The 24,711-nt window shown below is 45.5% G+C and overlaps 1 protein-coding gene across 2 annotated transcripts in view; it reads right to left on the bottom strand.

Moving 5' to 3' along the window:
* The window catches only part of LOC8042151 (phosphatidylinositol 4,5-bisphosphate 3-kinase catalytic subunit alpha isoform), a 70,958-nt gene that overhangs the window by 33,807 nt on the left and 12,440 nt on the right, over positions 1-24,711 (bottom strand). For both annotated transcript variants that reach the window (XM_029985614.4, XM_042290893.1), the window contains 8 exons: positions 23,753-23,965; positions 22,291-22,500; positions 19,673-19,920; positions 18,559-18,786; positions 7,953-8,141; positions 5,978-6,250; positions 3,989-4,180; positions 746-910 (listed from right to left, as the gene is read on the bottom strand). In XM_029985614.4, the coding sequence (XP_029841474.1) occupies positions 746-910; positions 3,989-4,180; positions 5,978-6,250; positions 7,953-8,141; positions 18,559-18,786; positions 19,673-19,920; positions 22,291-22,500; positions 23,753-23,965 (1,718 nt within the window). The remainder of the gene's footprint in view (positions 1-745; positions 911-3,988; positions 4,181-5,977; positions 6,251-7,952; positions 8,142-18,558; positions 18,787-19,672; positions 19,921-22,290; positions 22,501-23,752; positions 23,966-24,711) is intronic.

Genomic DNA, 24,711 nt, shown 5'->3' with positions numbered 1-24,711 from the left:
CGGTGTTGTTTGCATAGCAGACTTCGACTTTCTTTCTTGCACTCAGGACGGTAGATATCGTGCTTGGTGAAGTCCGCAGTAATGTCTTTTTTCTTCCGACCGCTGTCCACCGCCCTCAAAGCCTTCACTTTTGTCTCCAGAGAGACAGCTTTTCCCTTCGTCGCCATTTGCAGCTCCACTACGAGTGGCGTGGTTGGCTTTAGTCTGCACTGGTTCTTTATGCCTTGCGTAGAGGCCAGCAGCGGTGCAACCGCCGTTATTCGCTCTGTTCATAGGTGGCGCTACCTCCTGAAACGCGGATTTTTGCACATTGGGCGATCTAAACTTCCAGAATTTTTCGTTTAGAAATTACTTTTTGTATTCTTTCTACTTTTTAATAACCTTCATAGTATTTTATGACGCAAAAAAAGCAGGAATTGCTTCGCTATAACCGATAGCGCGTCAGATTTCATGGTTTCGGTTTCGATATATAACTAGAACTCCCATCCAAATAAAGCATGACCAACCAAACTTCGTGATTAGTTTGCTTTATCCGATAATTCGCTATATTGGCGTTCGTTATAAGAGGTTCAACTGTACATGCAGGCAGTATCCGTGTTGAAACTTACCTCCCGAGTGCGCTCTCAGATTGACTTAACAAGCAAGCAAGAGTATGCACCTCTGCTCTAGTTAGACGTGATTGGGAACATGTGCGACAGCCCACGGCTTTTCAACGAGGCAAGGCGTTCCCGGCCAATGTGCTCACCTGCACGAGCTGCAGGAGGTACTGGGAGAGAAGCTCGTCCGAGAGGGACACGTCCAGCCAGGCCACAGCATACTTCCGTACAAACATGTCGGCATACTTGCAGTCCAGCAGCTCCAGCGCTGTCTCTGGGGAGACCTGCTGCCAGGACTTGAGCAGCTTGTACAGCTGCACGGGGGGAAAGAGAGCCGCGTCAACTGCTGCGGTAGCTGTTCGGGACAGGTTACGCATCTGGCGCCGGGGCCGCATGTAAGAAGAGTGAACAGAGTAATGCCTATGTTGTTAGAACAATGACCTAGGAGTTAATGAACAGACATATGGCTACTATTTATTTTTATTTATTTCCAATACTATTAACCCCATTCGAGGTTGTTGTAGGGTGGTACAGTTTGAAATATTACAAGCAGAAAAAAATATTTAACACACAATTTTCAGGTCAATATTCAAAGCAAATATAGAAGTCAAGAACAAAAATTAGTAAACAACTTAAAAACAATAGATACATTGCACTTTTAAAAACAGCATAAAATACTAGTTTATGATGAAATGTGGGCATCTACATAATCGAGGAAGATTTCAATAGAAGAGGAATGAACAATATTTTGAGGCAGGTGGTTCCATTCGTTAATGGTTCGGGGAAAAAAAGAGAATTGAAAGTAGTTATTATGAGCAACGATGGTTGTACCGTGTTAATCGTTTGCTTGTATGAATAAGAATTTTCTTTTGGTAGGTTGAAGTGATCGTTGGCTAATTAGTACAGAAATTTAAGTCTAGCCATTTTTGCTCTTTTTTCTAGAGAAGAGAGACCCAGTTGCCTGCAAAGTTCAGAGGGAGAGACGTGCCTACTATATTTATTGCAAATAAACCTCGCGGCCATTCTCTTAACCCTTTCTATCTTATTGATGCCGGAGACTGTGTGGGGGAACCAGACGACGTTGGCGTACTCAAGCGTAGGACGTATTAAAGTTTTGTAGGCACGTGATTTCAGATATGCATTGCATTATCTCCCGTTTTAAAGCGACAGCTTTGTATGGGAGCCATGCACAAATCATGAGAGTGTCAGAAATCAAGTGCAGGTGTCGGTTCATTGTCGTAGCACCGCGTTAGTACTCCAATGACGTTGTGCTGCGCGGCTTGAGGGGAGGGGTTAATTAAAGGGGCAGTGCAACGATTTTATTGCTGAAAGAATTTGCAGCTTGTATGTTTTGTGTTGTTTATCTAGGCATAAATGATAAAAAACGTGCCATCTTCCCTCGAAAACCTGCTAGGCCGCTTAGTAATCGTAAAGAAAAAAAACAAATTATTAGCCGATCTGCAGCTGCGTGCGGCGGTTGCGGGAACTATGGAGTAGGTGCGGAAGTCAACAAAAACTTGTCCCCCTCCGCTACCACACTTGCCGTCCGCCCCGTGGTAAACCGTTTTTTCTCTCAATCGCTCGCTGCGACATTCGGCGATGCTAATCATTGAAAAGTCGATAATCGCAGAGGGAGCGGCTGGGGGCTCTGAAGACAGAACACCATGGGAAGCCAGGTGGTCTCCAATTGACGTCACTTGAAAGACGGCAGGAGAGCCGAGGCGCACTTTGATCTTCGATTTGTTTAAATTTCTAAAATTAAGCGTGTGCAAGAAAAAATTGTTTTCTTTTCCTCATTCTACAGGTGACACAGATTAATTTCCGCAGGTAATTGACCAAAGTCGGAAAATTGTTGCACTGCCCCATTAAGCGGTGTGCTATCACTCCACCCCCCCCCCCCCCCTTTCTTCCCTCCCCCTCTGCTGCATAGGAAGAAGGGCTGCATAGTAAGGTAGGAACCGAGTATTAGTGCTACTGTACCTTCAACGCGCATTTAAGAAGATGTCTAAGCCAGACGATTTCTCTTAATTAAGAGATGCTTGGGAGCACTAACCTCTCCTCCACACAACATGCTCGGTGTTAAGTGATGCCTCAAAGAAGGTGGGAAATGTGTGGGTAAGCTTGTACTTTAAACAGGGTATGTAACTAGGGATCTCCCTAGAGTCCTCGCAAGATGAGGGGGGAACCAATTCTAGACAGAATATAATTGAGCAAGCAGAAAACGATTTTTTCCTATGACTATATATTCTTTAGCCTCATGTCCATCTTGCTACCAAAATGGCCGTGAAACTGCAAGACTGCTAGAGGCATAGCTCTGGCAACGTCGCTTTGTCAAAAGCTAGAGCTGCACTGCAAAAAACATACACTAATAAGTAAAGGTAACTGACACGAGTGCCTCCATCAAAGCTCAGAAAACTATGGAAGATACGCCACTGTTCGGAAAGTACCAACCTTTTCTGTTACTCAACAGACCGTCTTACATGTTGATAAATTTATATATAAGAAAATACAAGATACCATAGCAGTATGACCCAAAGTAATGCGGATGTGTAATCCCACTTTCGAGAAAATTGTAAACATAAAGCTAAAATATATTTAAAAGAAACGAAAGGCGTTTACAAATCTCTCTAATGTGAAATTCGAGCGCAGCTCTTGAGGAGGAAGAGGGGACGGTATGCCTCTCCTCTGCCTCCGTACCCTCTCCTCTTCCTCTCCTCGTCTCTTCCTCCTCCAATTCAGTTTCCCCGCTAAATTTAGCGGGGAAAATGACGTCACGATTTGATGTCACGTCGCCTATGAACAAATACAGTTTCTCCGCTAGATTTAGCGGGAAAATTGATATCATGTGACCTCAACACCAGTTCAGTTCCCTGCTAAATTTAGCGGGGAACTGAATTGGTGTTGAGGTCACGTGACATCAATTTTCCCGCTAAATTTAGCGCGGTTACGCCGAAGGCGATGCCGCTCAACCCGGAAACGGATGCCCAAGAGCTGCGCTTTAAAATCTGATACGCAGGACACGCAAAAGTTTGTACTTTACGGCCTCAACCTAAATCTCTACATCCCAGAATACACCCCCTGTGCCTAATCTATTGCATCTTGCGCACATTTGCCAATGTTTTCCAAGAGAACATCGGGCACTGCCCCTGAAACACCTAAGAGTCTACTATAAACTTTTGGAGAAAAAAGAACAAAAAACGAAGAGTAGCTTGCACAGGAGAAACGCACAAGTGCTGTGCCATCTCGAGAAAGAGGTAGGGGGGTGCCACGAGGAAAAGGAATCCTTTTGGGAGGGTAGCTCGACTGACTCTCACTAAAATAGAAAATAAAGAAACAAAGAAAAGGCATCAGACGGAAAATCCCCTAGAGAAGAGAAAAACGAAATTCCTTGCCTGTGCAACGTGATCGCGGCTGTTCCACTTGTGGGCGTCTAGGAGCTTGGGGAGTGAGTCTGGCACGCTGCAGCAGTAGTAGCGCATCTTCCACAGCAGCATCTTCTCCTGTTCCGAGATCTCGGAGAGGGGGTCCCGTCTGATGATCTCCTGCACCAGCTCTTTGTCGTTCTCCGACCAGGAACTGGGGTCCTGCAAGAGCGGGTGCACAAGCCGTCCACTCAAACGCCTCTAAGCGAGCTCACACCTCGTAAAAAAAAATTGCAGTGGCTTAGCTCGGCTATGCCAGGATATACGTAGCGTAAGCTTAGGTTCAGCTGGTTATTTTTAGCCTTCCTGGTTGTCTAGGATTAGCTTGATTATCATGCTTACTGCTGCTTCAATGACACACACGCACGGTATATGCATTATCTGACTACTTCGGGATTCAATGAGTTAAGCAGTGCGCCGTGCGGTTATGTATCAAGCAACCAAGGTGCTGCACAGAACTGGACAGCGCAAGCGATGATCTCAAGCGGGTGCATACGCGCAGCGCGTGCATCGGGGACTAACACGTGTGACGTCACTGCTCTTCGCGCATGCGCAGCACAACTCTCCAGGAGCCACGCGAAACTGCTCAACCTCAACCAGTGTAGCTTACGCTACAAAAGTAAAAGAAAAGCACCGTAAAAGAATAGAAGGTCCACAAAATACACCTAAGCATTTCTTATGAGTTGTGAATGAGAAAGCACGCACGCCGCTCTTTGCTCCCTTCTTTAATCTGCGGCGTACAACGCGCTGACCTTGGGCCTGAAACGGTGGAGCCGCTGCCTCGCGGACACGCAGCGCCATCGGGTGAGCGATTGTTCAAGCTGTCGTGTGCCTTGCGGCACGAGGAAGGAACAGACAGCAACATAGTTCCCAGCAGAACGAACCCCTTGGTTTATTCTAGAGCCACTAAATTAGCTGCGCTAAGAGTATCGACACCCCGTTCCCCGACACTGTTGTGGGCGCCGCCATTTTGGTGCTTGTGCAGAGCAGACGCAACTGCCGATAGTCTTGATTCAAAAGTGCGTCTTCTCAGCATTAGATTCGGTATTAGGAAGCTCATGTAATATTGCTTTGCTTTGTCGCTAACTGTTGAAATATTTGTGCAGGACGTAAAAGTGTTTCCTGTGATTTCAGATAAAGCTCCAGATAACTTGCAATTATGATTTTAAGCCACAATATGGCCAAGTGTCGTTACTCTGAAGCGTAGCTTATTCAGTGGCACTAGTTTATTCCATGCGCTGTATATATTGCCACGCGCCGTACAACCGATAAGAGGCGAGCAAACGCGGTGATCAGCGATAACACAACAGTGTGATAACACAGTCAGGATGACACCACACAAACTGACGCGCAGCGGCCAATGGGAGCCTCATCGACGCGCGCCAGCCAATGGGACCGAAGTATAAAAGGTGCCGTTGGCTAGCTTTGTGCGTGGTTTCATTAAGGTGCCGTTTTGCTGATGATGTCAGCTCGCTCCATGAAACAGTTAATGCTTTTGCATTAAAAAAGAACTACCGGTCTGTTTGGTATATCCTAGAGGTACTCTAAATGAATAGAATTTCTGGAACTAGAAATAAAAAAAATTTACTCTATTTTCCAGATTCTAGCTCACAGACTATGTACATGTTTAAAAGTTTAAATTTTATGTTGTGTGAACTCTTTACAGGCACAAATTATATGAGGATTTGCCTTTCGACGAAGTTGATTCTGACGAGACATGAAGGACGTTGTGAATGACAAGTTGTCTTAACGGTGATTTGTGTAGGATGCAAGCTCCTTTGTGCACTAACAGAGCAAGCATTTTTCAAGGTGTGCTATGTATACAAATATTTTTATGTATGAACTATGCACCAGGTGTGGACTACGTATGAAAAACCTTTCATATCTGGCCAAACTTTGCCCCTGCAGACTACAGTCTGGAAGAGATGTACAAAAACAATCTCCGCAAATGGAAAGTACCTCGTCCCCCGAGGGCTTTATCTGGGCGATGAAGGTGGCGTACTCCTCGATCTGCTCCATGGTGGGGAACGTGACCTGTCCCGGGAAGCGGTCAAACTCGATAACCAGGCAGGGGGCCTCCCGGTTGGGGTTGGAGCCCGTGATGCCAAGGGGGTTGAGCAGCTCGTCCATGCCCTTCGGCACGGGCCACAGGTGCAGGTTCATGCGTCCGCTCAGCAGCACGCTCTTGTAGTCGAACAAGCTGATGTTGCCCCACGCTATGGCACAGCGCTCCTGCAATGTTTCCAAGGGAGACACCCTCGCGCGTTCTACACTTCGTTTAACCTTACGACGAATCGCAGAGGACGCCCCGAGCCGTCGGAGCCAGTCCAGTGCCGCGGGAGCGTAAAGCGACCTTCGGGAGAATCTTGGCGACGCGTGGGGTGCACAGTCACGCGACACATTCACAGCGCTGGATCGGCTGTGATGGCTCGCAACTAGGTAAATAGTTTTTTTGTACGAAGAATTTCGAAGTGAATAATCCCGAAGCAAAGCGAATAGTACTTTGCGGCCGTCAATACGGTCATGGTAAAAAAACTCCCGAGACTAGAGAACAAAAAAAAAAAGGACAAACCACGACAATGTCGTTCGCCAGCTCACCTATGCAATAACTCTTATTTAAATACAGTTGTGTCTTATTAATATGAACACTTCAATTGCCCAGAAAAATCATCCATGATGTGAATCGTCCATAATAGTTAATTGAGATCAAGATCCCAAATAATGAACACGAATCATGGCCACAAAAGACGCAAATTGTTTGAGGGAAAAAAGTGCTGCGATTAATTTGTACAGATACCTTGGTGTCAGCTATTACAAATGCGATCTGTGATAGGTTCAACAGAGTAGACTCGTTGCTTCTATTTTTATTGCTACCTGCATTCCAGCCTTCATTGGTGAACTTATCTCAAGTAGGTACTGCATACTGCTTCCTTTTCTTTTTCTTTTCTTTTTTTAGTCCAAATTAATGTTTGTTTTGCAGAATTTCAAACATTTAAATACTTTGGAAATGCTTCAAGTTGCCGAACAGCCCCATTCAATTCGAACTTCAATATTCGAAACGTTTCAAATATTCGCACGACCCTACTTATACCGTCCGCCGCAGTCCGTCATATGGTGGAAAGAAGTGTAGTGCAGTGTCATTTTCTCACGACGTATGGCAAAACCTCGAAGTATGGTGCCTGGAAAGCGTCTTTGGCCGGTGTTCAGCATCCCACACTGCCCATGCACCACAAGTGGTCCCAGAGTGGCAACGAATTACGTCGAAGGGAGCTGGTGCATCGTGCCGTCCGATGTCACGATCCCGGCAGTCGGCAGCAAAAGTTCCCGCAAAAAAGAGCGGCGAGAGCAAGTGCCGCCACCATCGCAAGTCCGAACTCCAGGCTGCCGCGCTTTCCGTGAAGAGTCGTGCCGGGGAGAAACCTACAGTAAATCGAGCATCTGCTGTGCTCATCACCGCCGCCGCGTTGCAGTCCGAGTCGCAGCACGCAATGACGAGATGCAAGTGGAAAAACGTGGCCGGACGGAAATCGAGGGACCACAAACAAGGACGCAATAAGCAAGTCAGTCGGAGACGCATTCGGGGCATCGTGCTCAAAGTGAAGATTAACATTAGCTCGAAAAGGGCAGACAGTATAAATGAAAATGGCCGCAGCTCCGGCCTCGCTAAACGATGCGCCGATGAAGCGAGGATGTTGGTGCTGAAGATGTTGCACGAACAGTCTAGTCCCATTAACGCGAAGCTTGTAACCCCACTTGTATAGCCGAAATGTTCGGGACAAACTGGGTAATTACGAGCGTTCTCGTCTTATTACGGACGATTTCAGGGGGGGGGGGGGAGACGGAGGTGATTGCATCAACGAGACACAACCGTAGATACCGTGAAACGTATCAGGCGCAAAATTGTAAGGGAGAGAAAACGGAAGATGGGGCTCACCTCCCTCTTCTTGCGCTGGGAGACCGCGCAGATGGACACGCAGAGCCGAGCCGAGCGGGGGATGTCCGGAATGTACATGTCAAACTCCAGCTGTTCGTCCCACTTGGGGTTTGAGTGGGCCACGTGCTGGGTGTCCCGAAAGGGACACAGGGACTCCGTCCCATGGTAGATGCCTGTGCGGACGTAGATCTGGGCAACGAGGAAGACAAAGTTCCGTTAAAGGACAACTCCGGTTCATAGTTTTGATTTTGGGATTATAACTGTTTTTAGCGCAGTCAGCGTCCTTAAATTACACGGTGCCATTTTTTTCTCGGTATTGTGAGTATTTCTAAAGGTATCGACGCCTCAAAGTTTTGTTTGGAGCGCGGTAAACAAAACCGAAACTAGCCGCTCGAGGCGACGGCAACACTGGAAATCAGTCGCTAGGCAGACGTGACGTCATGGTCGTTACCGTCCCCGCCTTGTTTCTGTGCAACGAGTATGCAGTCCAAGCGGCACCTATCTCTGTTGCGCTAGCCCTTCCTCGGCAGTAGTTACTAGTACCGTGTTACTGGTAACTAGTTACTTTTAGGGGCGAAGCTCCTTAGGGTCTAGCCTTGTTTGTCCGGCGTCCGTGCTCTCATCGATTGCACCGCCTCCGAGATCGGCCCACAAAAAAAAAACATACGCCCGCACGGGGGTTCGAACTCGGGACCACTTGCTTACGAGGCAGACGTCTTAACCACTACGCTACACTCCGTCAGATGTAGCCGCTCAACGTCTATACAGGAGAGGGCGCTGCAGTTAAATGCGTACATAATCGCGTTAAACTTTGCATGCATTGGCTTAACGTTTATAGACAAGAGGGCACTGCGGTCAAATACTTAACTGCGTATATAACAACGATCCATACCACACATTCTCTTTCTGACATGGACCGTTCGTTGACTTAAGTGGTGGAGATGCGTTCCCATGACTTCTAACGGATCCAAGCTGATCCGCTAGAAGAACCAGTGGCTCTGCATTTCACCGACCATAAAGCAGTAATAATGAAGTTGAAACGCAACCCGGAACTCAGCACTACCTATGAGCAATAAAAAACAATCAGCACCATCAGCACCTATGAACAATAAAATCAGTTTCATCAGCACCACCAGAGCCTCTCCCCAATCAACATCATTCACCACGTGGAGATGCGTCCATTTTTCAGTAACTTTTAACTGTAACTTGTTACTGCTTAGTGAAAAGATCTTCTAACTGTAACAGAGTTACTACTTTTGGAAGTAACAATATAAAGTAACGTCGTTACAGTTACTTCTCAGATTTATCTGCAAAAAGATTGAAAACACAGCCAAATCGTTTCGCAACTTCTAAGAGCCCCAAGTCCTGGTATGGGAAGGGCACAGCAAAAACCGCTGCAGGAAACGTCTGGGCAGGAGGGCAAAAAATAATAATATAAAGAAACTAAATTTTGGGTGACCCTGCTTGGCCAAGCTGGTACCGCCAACTGGGAGGATGGGGACGTTTGTGCCCATACAAGTCATACATCGCCCACAGCGCACAGGGATGTAACAAAGCGTGGCATCTATAAAGCGTTTTGCTTTTCTTCGTCCAATGGAGGGAGCAAGTGTTTTTGGCAGAGGACAGGTTTTTGGCAATTCTCGCCCCAAACGCCCGCAGGCTTACGGTACAACCGATTTTCCGAACTTAGTCTTCTTGCCGCTAAGCATAGTTTCCATAGTTTCCTTCCCCTCTCCTTTGAATCGTCCAACTCCCAGATGCACTCTTGCGGGGTGTTGACCCCAGGTCCACTTTCTCTCCATTCCTTCTTTTTTTTTTTTTTTTTTTTTTACAACCCAATTATTGGTCTCGCCTCCTGTCACCCAGATCTTGTCCCTTGATCAGGTCCCGTCACTTGAAAAAAGAGTATTCGCTCGAAACGTCTCTATCGTTCTGTTTGTTTGTGTGTTTTCTTGAAATTGAAAGATCGCCCTTAGCCGGGACCAGGGGCATTTGGCATCAGTTTATTTATAAATATTCACGTCGTGGGCTTTCCGGGTGGTTTCTTCTACTTCAGGTGATGAGATGGAAGAGCACAAGCGTGCTTGATCTGGTTAGAAAGTGTCGGAGAAAATATCGCAACAGCTGTTTGGCATTCTACACGCAGTGGTCGTTTGTACCTCGATTAGTGCTTATTTTGTCGGTGGATGTTGCCGCATTATTGCTCTCCAAGTGTTCCATGAAAGATTGTGCGTGCGCAGTAGAAAACGATTCGACCAACAAGTTGATAGGAGTGGCGTAAGAAAACATCTACAAAGCTGATTGCAAGGGATGACATATTATTCTTGACTTCACATTTGCACGATTTTTATTGCTTCAGTCCGATTTCGCCTCATCAAAGAAATTCAAAATTAGAATTGGGTGATTGTAGACTGGCACCATGATTGGATATACTGTAAAACCCTTTATTTTCGCGAATTGGTCACAGATGACATAATCGCGACCACTAAATTTTGCGAATTCCAGACACCTGCATTGAAAATCTTAAAAACCGAAATTTTCGCGCGCCCTTAAATTTCGCGAATTCTTCAATTCGTGAAATTCGCGAAAATTGAGGGCTCGCGAACATTAAGGGTTTTACAGTATACGATATCTGGACACCTGCTGTTGTGAATTGTGTATGCTTTATGGTGGTCGCGCTTAGTTTTTTTTAAGTTCTTCATCGACCAGGTATCTGGTATGCTAAAAATTTGAAAAAAACTAGTTGCCTGTAATTTGCCAAAGAAGAGACTCTAAATTTTTTTATCATATAGTGGATTTACTCGGATATTGCCCTAAAATTATGGTCTTGTTCAAGGAGCTATTCATGGCAAAAATCAAAATAGGAAGAACCAAACATGTTAAAGGGACACTGACAGGGTATTTATGCTCGCCGAGGTTTTTAGTTGTATGTAACATATGAGAGCTCAACTACCTAGAACACAATTTGCGGCTCGAAATTCGGTTTCTTTCCGCCCGAAATCCGCCGATCAAGAACTGGCCGGTTCGAGTCTCGCTCACTCTCTTTTCCGCGGTCACGGGCCGTTTTCTAAGGTACCGATGCAACCACCAAATTTAATCAAAGTCGTGGGTCACTGAAGGCACAAACTCAATATTAAAAATAGAAAAAAATATGAAACCCATTTTTTGTGGCTTCTAAAAAGCTGCAAACACGTTGATTGAAAAAAAAAAAAGTTCCACAGACAACCGGAAGCATTCTGTGCGTTCGTCATTTCGCGTATCGTGGGACTTGCGGGGACGGCGATGGCAGCGGACGACGGTCGTGGGACCTCTAATACAGAACTGTCGTTCGCGGTACCGGTGAATTCGGTCTACCTTTAAAAGAAAAATTTGAGACTGATCAAAAGAATTGGTATTCATCCCGTACGACACGCCCGACCACCAAGCCGATTTGCACGAAGACGTCGCCGAGCCGTCGCCCCCTTCTCGTGGCTGAAGACATCGCTTGCGCAAACGTCAAGCACGACGTGTCTACTTCAAGTTCAATATGCACGCGTATGATTTCTTTACTAGGTGTGAATGTCGCCAATGCGTGGTGCTTCCCGACTTCGACCCTGGAGTGCTTTTGCTAGAGGAAAATCAGCAGCAAACTTTACAACTTACAGTTTACCGGCTGAAATATTACTAAAAAAAGAGATCCACCAATCAAACGATGCCCCAGTAGCTCAGTGGGAAAGACGTCCGCTTAACACGCGGTAGGACCGGGTTCGATCCCCCGTGAAACCTTTTTTTTTTTTTTTTTCAAACATTTGTCAATGTTTACATATCTTTTTTTTTTTTTTTTTACAATTATTACTGAAGAAACAAACAAATGCTGTGGACGACACTTCGCTGAATTAAATGGTATGGGATTTCCTTTTTGACACCTGCGAACTCAATGTAATCACTTTCCACGAAATGCGAGGAGCATATAAATCAGGTAGCGTCCGCTTTCCGAAGTGCCTGTATATGTTCTAAAGGAATTGCAGCCAGCCATTGGTCCCGATCCCGTTGATCTTTCGGAAACTCTGTCGCACAATGCCCCCTTTTTTTTTCGGACGCAGGACATGTGAGCCAGCTCTTCACGCAACATTTTGGGTCTATTCTTCTCGGAGCCGATCATGGAAATTCACCACGGGCACTCACTACTCATCTCCAACTCCTCAATGTACAAAACAACTCATCCTGGAGTATAGAACAACGAGCGGAACAAACATAACTGCAAAAGAATCGCACGGCGAACAGTTCCCGTATGCCGCATGTCGTGTCGTCTGCTACGGAGAGGAGGAAAAAAAAAACCGCACGGTCGGGTGCAGCCACATGACTTCCGCCACTAACTCTCTTCTCTCCACTTCTCCGACTTCCGTCGGGTTTCGGTTTCGGTTTCGAGCAGCTGCGTCTTTTGGCTTTATTAAAAAAATACGCTGCTTTGTTGCAAAATGTTAATTGGGTAGTCCTCTGACACCATAATCAAGCGCCTGGCAAAAAATGAAAAGAATTTTTTGGGGGGTGTCAGTGTCGCTTTAATATTGATTATTAAGAAAATCTTAGTTTCTCAAAATAATCAGATTCACAACCGTGAACAACACAATGTCTTATAAGAAATCTATGCTACTTTAAAGGCATATAAAGGAACATTCCTTTTTAATGTTTTCTCATGTTTCTTTGTAAAGTAATGACAAAGTAACACAATGCTTTAGTGAAGTAACTGTAACTGTAACAAGTTACTCTTTAAATTTTGTAACTGTAACTGTGACAAGGTTACTTTTTTACCCGAGTAACTGTAACACTGTTACATTTGAGCAGTAATGTTCCCATGACTGCAGCTAGGCCTATCCTTCTGACCCCCGATGCGTGCGAGTGCACACCGAGTTGCTCACTAAACGAGCCTTGGAGTCCTCACAAGCAAATAAACTAAAGGCTATACCAAAGCTACACAGGCTACAGATAAAAGCAACGGCTAAACACGCCAATCACCAGCCAAAGTAGCGACGGTAGCGGCTCAAAGAAGTGCACTTAACACTGCTCGACAGCGCAAACGGTACGCCCGTCCGAACCAGGGGAAATAAAGAGAACGACCATAACGTCACGGCCCTACGTTGTTCTAGCGATCGGTAACCCGCTGGCGGCCCGCCAAGGAGCAATGGCTCGTAGCGGGTCGCATTTTTATTATTGGCATTAGTTGAGAGTGCGGCGTCCCCTTGACGTAATAATTTGGCTGGGGTTGTATTTTGTGTAACTAAAGCGATACCAAATTTATTTCCTTTTGAGTTTTGGCTGGAGTTGCCCTTTAAAGGCCAACCCACAGAAGTGTCTTCTGTTGGGAAAACTGGCACTCTTCTCTCCTCCTCTCTCCACGGGAGCAGGTCTCTGAGCTACTCCTCGCAGAAAAAAGTCTTCCTCCTTCTCGAATGGAAAGGAGGAATTGAGAAAGAGCTCCCTTGTTTCCAGCTGCTCGTCGGCCCTTGAAAGGGATGCTGAACTGAAATTTGGATTTCGCAAAACAAAGCCACAGGAGCATTGAACGGGACACTACGAACTCCAAAACGTCACTCATGCATAAATATCTCAAACGGATGGCCATATTTTTTGGAAAAGAAGGGCGCGATTAAGCGACGAATGCGACGTCACAATTTGTTTGTTTTATTTGCGATTACCCCGCAGTGCCCGGAGGCAGTTGAGAACGAAGGGAAGCGGCCTCGCTACTTTCCTCCTCGCTTCGGTTCACCTGCTCAAGAGGACGAAGCGAAGGGGAGAGGGAATGAAAATCGTGACGTCACACGTCTCGTCGGCCTTGTCGGCCGTGTTCAATTGCACACTTCTGTTCCAAAAATACGGCCATCTGTTAGAGATATCGCTGTATGAGCCTATCACTCCAGCCTTGTTTTGTGAGCTCCAAATTTCGGCTCAGCATCCCTTTAAGCTCCTTTCTGCACTTGCATTTGCTACGACTGAGTTTTTGTGATCTCCTACGACGAGAGATGAGGCGACTCTGGAACTGCATTTTACCAGAGCTAAGGTTCTGCGGAATTAGCGAGATCAAATGTATGCACTAGCTACCTATGTGAAATGATAACCCATAACCTTGTCAGAGGTTTTTCGAGTCAATAAAGACAAGATGAGCAAAAAAAAAAACAAAATATACGGAAATGTCAAGTGTTCCACAGCTACCCAACAGACAGCACCATTGTGTTTGTTCTTTCGCAACAAGAGATTATAAGAGGTTTTAAGCCTAACCTAACCTAACCTAAACGTCGTAAGCAGTTGCAAGTGTGGGAATCGATCCTGTGTTCTTCAAGAATTGTGAATGGAATGGATTACTCCCACAGCTTTTTGGAATGACGAAACGTTCCTGCAGTGTATTTTCCATGCCAAAAAGTATCTTTCAGATTTGTTATCTGGACTCTTCTAGTGTGTCACGCACGTAAACTTTCCTTCTACGATTTTCTATGCATGTGCGATGCCGATAATTGAGTCAACTAGTTTACTTTTGCTCAACCCGGCCATTATCAATTATTTTCGGATGTGTCCGCAATTTCTGCGCTTCTGCGTACAATATGGTTTTGGGCTTTTTTTTTCTTACTAGGGTTATTCTGTTGTTGTTTTGCGTTGGCTGAGCCACGTAATATATCATGCTCTTTTTATTTTTCTATAGAAGTGTATAAAAATATTATTTTTTTTTTATTATGTACCTCTCATGTTTGGACCTCCTCCCCTGGACCTGCCATATCGTTAAACAAAATAAACCGCTTTCCAACCTCCGACCTCAACCATTGGGTCGAAATAGTGCCTTTTCAATCTCGGAAGTTAATTCAACCTTAAAGGGATACTTCAACGAAATTTGAAAAATTCCCGTCGTGTTCAAAAATAGGTTGAATATGATCCACAATATCCGTAAATGACAATCGCACGTTTGTATTTTGATCCTGGTGGCTGTATTTTTCGTTATAAACGGCCCACTCTGGCAAGCGCTCGGAGAAGGCCCAACTTAGAGCACGTGACATCCAACGCGATCGTGACGTAGGTCGTCTCGAGACGAGCAAAGCTACGGCGAGGCTGACGTCGAGAGGATGGCCTAGTCGTTCCAGCCACCGTAGCGGCTGCTTTTTTGTACGAATTTTGAGTGACGGGTTAATCTTCTATAATCTTCTAGGGGGACAATAGCAACTTCTACGACACACAAAAGGGATTCTCGAAAAGAGGGGAGTTCCTCCTTCCCCCCTTCTCTCGTCGTGGCCGGAGACGAGACAACCTCCGTCACTAGCTGTCAAGGTTCCTAGACGAGCATTACAAACGAGGCGTCAGCGACATCCACCAGGTGCTCTTCGCTAATCGTTTAATTCATTTTAAAATTCCTTTTCGAGACTTTTTTAACAAGATATTGGTATGTTCCATGTGATACTGCTCTTTTGAACACATATAGACCAAAAAATGAGCGCCGAAATTTCGTTGTAATATCCCTTTAATGGGGCATTGCATAGATTTAGAAATTAACTTAGACTACACAGACCACTAATTGAATCCAGAGCCTCCTAAGGCCAATATTTAAGAATGGTTACCTTAGGAAGCTTGGGGGGACAGGGCAGTGGAGGGAAAGAAAAGATAGAAACTTTGACTAAAAACTAAAATTCTAGACATTATATAATTTGACCATAAAACTAAAAAAAAGAAAAACGGAACAATACTTAACTATTTGAGCCAACACTCGAAACACTAAAACACTACTCTGACATGCTTAATGTGCTGGAACGCTAGTAGGGAGCAACTGAAACAGGCAAGTTTGGACTTAAAGGAAAGACCGGACCCCTATACACCAACTCGTGTTTACAAACAAACCGGAGTGCCCCTAGCGGACGCCACCGGTGCCGCGCATGTGCGATAGAGTGTGGGCAAGAAGTTCGCCATCGCCCATACACATACCATTAAAATGCGATGTTGTCGGCGTCGGCATAAGTCCCCCTACCCTTTTTCGCGTTCGAATTGTTGATTCTATGTCTTCCTGACAATGTCTGAGTACTTGAGCGGCCTCAGCGAAATTACCGAGGCTCGTTACACCACAAAAATTCGCGTGAATAATGTGACATGCAGCGATTCATTCCGCGTGGACGCCACAGAATGTACGCTAAAGCCATCATTCGCATGATGAGATTTCGCCCGCAATTTTCAGTCACGACGTCGCTCGGGTTACAACAGCGTGAACCATAGCTGAGATGATCGACGTCGATGCTGAAAATCGCAAGCAGAATCGGACCAGGTGAATGAGGCATAACAAGTCGGTGATGGTCACTGGTAACAATGATCAACATCGCCTTGTATCCACTGTTTACATCAAGCCTGCTTACCAATCTTCAAACTGAAGTCTTTTGAGGCCTGCACTCACTTCTTATCGCAAGTACTGGGCCAACATTTGGTCTATGGGCCGGTGTTGTCTAAAACAGCAGACGACAGTTTGAACGATCAGGCGGCCGTTCGATCTTGAAGACGCACTGAATGTAGTCCGCAGGTGGTCATTATAACTTGGCGGTATTCCCGCTTTCATGATGGAACAAAACAAATAAATCTGATGACAACAAGCATCCATCAATGCCACCCAAACTGCTTCCCGCCCAAGCAATTGTGGTCCGACGGCAACTGGTTTTCCATTTTCACGGCACATGTCCACGTTCTCGGACGAACCGAGCACATGAAAACTGACCTTCAAACCTTTCTCGACTCTTTTGGTACAGTCCCAGTCGCGGCGTTTTGACGAGAAGGCAAGTTTTTGTCAGGCTTCTTTCAATACAACGCAAGAATACACGTCTGGCATGGGGACTTCTGCCCACAGCCCCAGACCGGAAGTGCGCCCGACGCGCCACCACCGCGCCGTGACGTAACAGAGGTGAGTTCATTGCCCCTATACATGGCTTGCACATGACGTCATCGTATCGTGCTGGTGGTCATTCCTACTTATTCTTGCCGAGAAAAAAAAAATGTAGTGTTGCGACACGTATGCTAAAGAGGAAACGCACTATGCAGCAAAGCCACCCCAAAATGGTCACTAATGTGGCATCACTGTAAGCCATGTATTGAGAAACTTTGAAATTAGACCAAACTGCGAGCACAACTGAGTGCAAAGAATCATACACGGCAATGATAAAGCCAAGACTGGAAACAAATGATCAAAAATAGACAATCACACACCGTCTTACAACATAGCTACCATAAAATCTCGTAAGGACACTCACCCAAAATGAGGAGATAAATGGTGAAAGACATGGAATTTTGGGGATGAAACAGCAAAACTTTATAAAAAAAAAAAGTGATAGAACATTGGGCCATTCGCTACAAGCCACACAAAACGGAACTCATACCATCGATCGCAGACACAGCAAATTTGTGTTTCACAATGAAATAAACATGCGGAAATTCACTACAAACTCCTGTGTCACGGTAAAAGATATCGCGGATTGCAGACGCAGCAGATTCGCTTTACACAGTGCGAAGGAAATGTGGGAACCCGCCGCGAACTCGCATGTCATGGGAACCAGTACCGCAAATCATGGATGTAGCAGACTTATGTTTTACCATTTCGTCGTTTACCCTGAGACTGGGGTTTTTTTTGAAGAGCAGAAGTGACAGAAAAAACAGCAGGTCTTCTGCTCTTCAAAAAAAAACCCAGTCTCAGGGTAAACGACGAAATGGTTGACTTCCACCAGCTAGCCTGTACTTTGACTCTTTTCTCATTATGTTTTACGGTGCAATAAATATGAGGGGACAACTCGTATGTCACAGGAATCGATATTGCATCCACAGATCGCAGACAAGAAAAGCGGGAACCCGCTACGAACTCGCATGTCATGGGAACGAATCCCGCAGATCGTGGATGCCGCAGACTCGCATTTCACGATACAATAAACATGCAGGGTGAATTCATGTGTCACATGAACGAGATTGAACGTGCAAATCGCTGACAAAAAAATCTGAACCCGCTACTAACTCCCTTGTCAAATGTACCGCTAATGCAGATCTTGCGATTGATGCAATTCCCGTTAGACATCCGCGTGATGGCCAAGAGGAATGGGGCTGGCAGATGTTTCGAAATTTTTATGTTATAGATATTTTGCCAGAAAAACGGGATGGGCGATCTCTCGGGGGAGGCTGCCCTTACGGGACTTTATGGTACCGATTTCTAGCATTGGAAATTTTGTTAGTCAGTAATCTTTATCATTGGATAGATAAATGAAAACGTTTTCTGGGGATGACTAATGGGGTTCAGTGAAAGGTCAGTTTAGTGAGGGTCCATTTCTTTGTTGGTCATGCTTGTGATTTATGATCACCCCAGGGCAGTTGGATGTCCGTTCCTTGTGTTCCTTGTTATCTTTTTGTGAGGAGGTTTGGCAACCTTCGGGGGAGGATGGATGAAGGTACAAATCCGATGACGTGAAATAAGATTGGTAGCTGCATTTTTGAAGGGGTGTGCGAGTTATATCCATTCTTTTATTTGTTCCCGGTCTCGGGTTTGTCAGTATAGGGTTCGTTCAACAGCTTGCCCATGTTTCTTTTCGCTTTCAAGGAACTGTAGCTGGTTCAAAAATGGCTGGGGCCTCACCTTGTCGACGTCCTTGACGTTGACGTAAGAAGCGCCGAGGATCTTGACCCGGAACACCTCGTCCACCCGAAAGAGGGGCATGGTGGACTGGGTGGAGGAGGTGGACGGGTTGCGGCGCATGTAGGAGGGTGTGATGTAGTGCGATGGAGGGATGGCCTTGTACACTGCGTCCTTCAGCATTAGCATCAGCTGGGGAATGTCGCCCTTGGCTATGCAGGTCCGAATGTACTGCAAGAGGGTCGGACGGCGACGAGCGGGGGGGGGGGGGGGGGGTGAGGTGGGCGTGCAACACCGTTAGCGTGAACGCGACTACAACCACTTTTTTGCATTTCACTTCGAAAGGATGGTGGCAGGCATCAAAGTTTAGCATTCAGGTTAGTAACCCAACTGAGTGCTTTCCACCTCTATACTAGTGGTTTTGATGACAGTCCTTCAACGCTGAGAGAAAAACACAAAAACACGGCAATGGCTCGTTCGTGCTGACAGAGTCGCGAGGTGTGCATTCCCTTACAGTGTGATAGCAAGGCTGTAAGAAGCCTCGAAGCCGTTGACCTCCTCTTATAAGCATCGGTGAACATTCCTGTCATACAACTTCTTAGGTTGTGTAATTATGAGACAATCTCGTGATGTGCACTTACTATTTAGGAGTGAGTGCATTCAGCATCATCCATCACTTTTGTATTGTAAGCCACAATTTTTTATGACAAAACCATGAAACGAATTTACAGCAGTTAACCTGAAGGTTTTCCTTTTGTCAAGAAATTAATAAAATACTTGAACTGACATCATCCACTTATCCAGCCAGTCTAGGGCAATGTCACAAATTCTCACACAAAGTGGCTAAATTTTCTACTGCCAGTACGGCGTATGTGTCTATGACGGAACACTTCTCCATATTTTACCTGAGATCTATTTAACCACGGATCCTTTCACCCATCCCAGGGCCATACTCGAGCAAAGCCCAAGCTTTTTTTTTAAAGGAGCTGCAAATGTTCTTAGGAGGACCGTGGCCCAGCCTCTTCCAAACCCTAGCACCGTTGTTGTCAGGAAAGCAAAACCGTCCCATTCCTCAATTGCAGCACCGAGCGAGTGAGAATGGCCGAAGGGTGCTCACCTTGTAGCGGCAGAGTGGGTAGGTCTTGAGCAGGTACTGGTTGACCCCGCACACCTTGAGGAGGTAATGCTTCTGGTACTCCTGGGCCTTGGCCAGCTGTTCCTCCTTGGGCATGCGGCTACACTTGAGCTTCTTCAGGATCGCCTCCTTGATCACGTTCTCCGGTCGGGTGTCCTTGTCCACTTCCAGGGTGTGCTTCTGCTTCTCCCCACTGTCCGACAGCACCCACACGCACACCATCACCAGCCCTGGATGGAGGCGAAGGGCCACTAAAGAGACGCCCCCCGGACTCCCCAGACCCCGTGAGTCGGTCTGTTGGCCGTGTGCATTGCATTTTTCCACACAGGTACCACTATGACCTGGCAAAGGATGAACCCAAGATTATCTCACAATCCCTTTGCCTTTTTTACTGATCACGGGCTCTGGGGCATCGATCACCAGGATCAATGGGCACAAAGGCCTGTTTTTCTCTCTCTTTCTATGTGGCAGCAATTCTCGAGCCAAACACAAAACCGACAGCACATTTTTGTTGTTCCCAGCCATGGCCGCCTCCATGGGTCCGGTGCGCACTCACAAGTACAGCTATTCTCGAAAATTATCCTTCGATTTTTCGAACTCGTACAGCAGCAGTGGGTCCGACGATGAAGCCAGATCGTCGTATTTCAGTTTTGATTACTTGTGCTTCGGCACATTAACAAACCGCTTAGCCCAGTGGCATATTAGCCATGAAGGGTTGACTCGATTTTCGGTAGCCCAGAATCCTTTTGAACTAGAACACTAGTTTTTGCAGAGCTTTTCGTTGTGAAAATGGAAAACACCACATACCATAAAATACCGGGCAAGCACCCACTCAAAATTTTGAGATAATCATGAAAAATGGGGGATGGGCGCGCTTGTCCGGTCATCAATTCTCAGTCTTGGGTAAGTTACTTTTAAAAAGTAATTCGTTACAGTTACAGTTACTTTCAGAAAAAAGTAGTGAAGTTACCGTTACAGTTACCGCAACAAAAAAGTAACTCGTTACAGTTAGTTACTTTTAAAAAGTAACGACGTTACTTTTCAGTTACTTTTTCTATAACACAAAAAAATTAGGAAAAACTAGAAAACGCTTTTCACCAAGTTTATTTGCATAAAATTAAAAAAAGTGTTCTTTTTACTTCGTATTGTAAGTTAGCAGCAGTTGCTTCCCGAAATTAGTTTCTGAAGGTTTCTCTTGTTTGATAACGAACACGTCCCTGCCCTTGTTGAACAGGCGCTCGTCTCACGCGCTAGATGGGATTGCAGTGTTGTTTCGCCGGAAAAGGTTTTTGATTGCCGGGTAGGCGGTGAGGCAATAGAGTGCCGTTTTCTGCGGTCAAGGTGTTAGTAGCCTCCTCCACGTCAGCAAAATACTCTCTGTACGTCTGCCATGGTAGTTTTTCTTTGTTCTTATCAACATTCATATCCTTGGTAGCACTAGCACATTGCTGGCTCGTTGACGGTTGCGCTGGGTTCATAGAGTCCCTGGACATATTTCAGTTTGTACCCGGCAAGCCAGAAACAAACCCCGCGCAAACAGCAGTAAATTTTGCCTCGACTGTAGACACTACACCGGATTAATGGCGCAAATCAAAATACGAAAAATGCGCAGTGCGGAGTGGCGGCGCTAATCAAAATATGAAACATTCGCAGTGCCCTCCGCGTGTATTGTTTCACGTTTGATTCACCCGATTAAAAAGCGTTTGCGCAGAAAAAAAGAAAAACTGCGAAAAAGATAGTTCTTCAAGACACTAAGATGCAAGTGTTCAGTCACAAAGTACAAGCGCGTGCTAAGGATAACTACATTTTTTTTTCACCAAACCTACACGTGGCTATATTGGGGTCGGGACTGGCGAGAAAGAACGTATTCACAAGTCTGTGCAAAAAATAACTTGACACTCGAAATGTCGGAAGAGACAATTTGGAAAGCGCAAAAAATGGCTAAATTGTACTCGTTCAGTGATATATTATTCATAAAAAACTGGAAAGTAACGACCAAAGTAACGTCGTTACTTTCATCATTACCTCAGAAAAAAGTAATAGAACTACATTTACAAGTTACATTTTAAAAAAGTAACTCGTTACAGTTACAAGTTACCAAAAAAGTAACGAAATTACAGTAACGCGTTACTAGTAACGCGTTACTACCCAAGACTGTCAATTCTACATATACTAAATGTACTGTGGATATTTTCTCAGATCTTACAAATATGGGTATGGGCACTTAATGTGGTATGGGCAGATGCACGGTATTCTGCGGGATGTAGCAAATATTTTGGGGCACTTTCTTTTTTTTTTCTTTTGTGCTTTTGAGAGCCATGTCCTTACCCGGTTTAGAACAATTTTAGGAAAGCAATTGCGTTGGATAAATTAGATACAGCAATAGATTTCGGGTCTTCACTTCGACGTTTGCATTCTTCAGAAGTATGTTCATATAGCTTTGTTCTTATGTATGTCATCATATTATAAACTTTATAGTTTTCCTAGAAAACTAATGTACCAAGAAGTCCCACATAGCAGGCATTTTTTTCCAACGGTCAGGAAAGAGTTAACACAATCAGGTGCCCCAATGAAAAGGTAAGAGGGTGGTAGGCACCCACCTTTGTCCAGCTTGCGTTCTAGGTTGGAGGGCAGCTCGTGTGAGCTCTCAATCTCGGGCGGGTAGACGTAAGAGGCTCGGCACTCCTCGCTCCCAGAGTCCCTCTTGTCCACCGCCTCCTTGCACACCCCGAGGATGTTCCGCCGGAAGTCGATCACCTCCGTGTCCTTCATGTTGTCGAACTCGTGCACACAGCCTCCGACGGCCAGTCCTTGACCAGGGACCGAGGCAACAGTTAGTAACAAAAGGCTCGAGGTACACCTAAGCACTTCTTATGAGTTGTGAATGCGAAAGCATGCACGTCATGCTTCCGGTCCCTTATTTCGTCTGCGGCGTATTTGCGTCGACGGCAGAGCGAGCACTCTCCTCGCTGCTCTGACCTTGGACACTTCGTGCTACCAGTGCACTGATGAACACGCAGTGCCATGGGGTGGCAGTCGTTGAAACTGATTCGCTGCGGCTAATGGGAGCCTTGTTCCTTGAAACTACGACGCGCACCAGTTAATGGGACTGAAGCCGAAATCCATCAGCTTTACTCCGCTCCTTTGGGATCGGAGAAACTAGGTGCTGTTGTCTAAGCTTTTCGCGTGGTTTCATAGCTGGGAGCTGGCATCACTTGGAGAAAGGATTTAAGGTACCGTTTGGCGCGGCTTCAAACCTGGTGACGTCGGCTTGCTCCATGGGAAAGTGAATGCTTTCGCATTAAAAAAAGAAAGAAAACAAAATATGCACGCATCCACCATTCTCATAAAATTGTATTCTTGTGGTGACAGATTGTTTTAAAAAGGTCAAGAAAAAATATTTGTTTTTCAATATATTTTTTTTTTAACATTTTATTTTTTGGTGTTTTCTTTGACGAAAGTTTTGTGCCATGGTAATGCCACCATGTTTCTTTCCCCCCTCGTTTTGTTTGCGACCAAACACCATTTTTGGCGGAGGCCTGAACTTGCACGAATTTTGGTACGTGAAACGAGTTGTTTCTGGGTGGGTCCTACCTTGAACTTTTGTCTTCTGAGACTAAACTGTCCATAAGTTGCCTCCACAGTGGTGCCTTTACATTTAAATTCAGCTGAGAAAATACCACAAGGTTTTGCCTGAAAGAGAATACTATGTGCATGTAGACATGTCCTACAAATGGTCACATGCCCATGCCACTTAGTACTGACAAATGGCAGTGTTTTGCCTAAGGGCTGCTTTACCGTTAAACACCGGTCTTGACAGTATGTGTGGACCACCCAGTATTAAACTGTATAATTATTTAAAAAAAAACAAAAAAAAACATTTCATCAGTTTACAGCAATTTTTAGCCTATACCAAGAGTTAGTGGACGGCTTTTTTTTTTTTAAACACTTTCTGGGTAACCTCGTCAGAAATGCATGTTGCTCTTGAATGTGCCATAAAACCACATAGCCCGATAAATGATTGTAGCCCGGAAAGAAGACCCAGCAAGCAGGGAGTCTTACTGATTTCAGAGTTGAGCTTCTTCTCTTCTGTGTTTCCCTTGGGCTCAACTATCTTCAGCAAAGGGTGGAAGAGGTGGAGATCGCAGAGCCTCCGAGACTCGTCGTAGAACTCTTCCTTCTCCGCGTCACGTGTGATGGACACGAAAATGTAGGACGAAGGATCCCCAAGCCTGTTGAACAGCGGGTACTTCTGGGCAATGTCCCATAGGTTATCTGAAAACAAAAGAAAAAAAATCACGACAAATGCTTTACAGTTTGCAACGTAACTAACTTAATTTCACACGAGCTCACACATCCCAGAAAATAACCATCGTATTTCCCGGTCCGTAAGCCACACCACTGCCTAAGTCGCACCCCCTAAAAATGTCTGTTTACACAAAAAAGTTAACATATAGTAAGTCACATCTTTGTATGGGTCGCACTTCTTTGCATAGGTCCGCAGCTGTGGACCTGTGCCGCCACGCTTCGCATCATCGTCGGATCGCCAGAAGCACCCGCCATCGGCGGGTGCTTTGCCGTACCTCCTTCGTCGTAAATGTCAATATGGCCTACGTTTTGCTTCAGTTGAAGTTCATCATTATAAAAAGATATGCATATACTGTAAAATATGAGGACAGTGCCCGCCCCATTTTCACTGAAAACTGGGTTAATCTAGACATAGGCACCTGTCCGATCAAATCAGACGGTTAACGTATAATTTGCAGAATTCCAAACTTTGGAAAATGTTAATAGTGGGCGCTTGAACAAAGTGGGCGCTTATGCGGTATTTTATGGCAAGTCATACCATTGTTTATAAAGCAACAACGGATATATGTGACTGATACATTGAAAAATATGATGCATTGAAGGACCCGCAATTTAACAAATTTATGAGTCCGCCGATTTAGTCGTTCACACTTCAAATCTGAGGTTCGGGAATCTGAACCTGGGGGTTCAGACTCTGAAGACCAAATCGTAGT

The sequence above is a fragment of the Ixodes scapularis genome, unplaced genomic scaffold (assembly GCF_016920785.2).
Source record: "Ixodes scapularis isolate PalLabHiFi unplaced genomic scaffold, ASM1692078v2 PGA_scaffold1__304_contigs__length_218370807, whole genome shotgun sequence".
In the NCBI taxonomy this organism is placed as follows: Eukaryota; Metazoa; Arthropoda; class Arachnida; order Ixodida; family Ixodidae; genus Ixodes; species Ixodes scapularis.
This window is presented reverse-complemented; position numbering and strand designations above follow the sequence as displayed.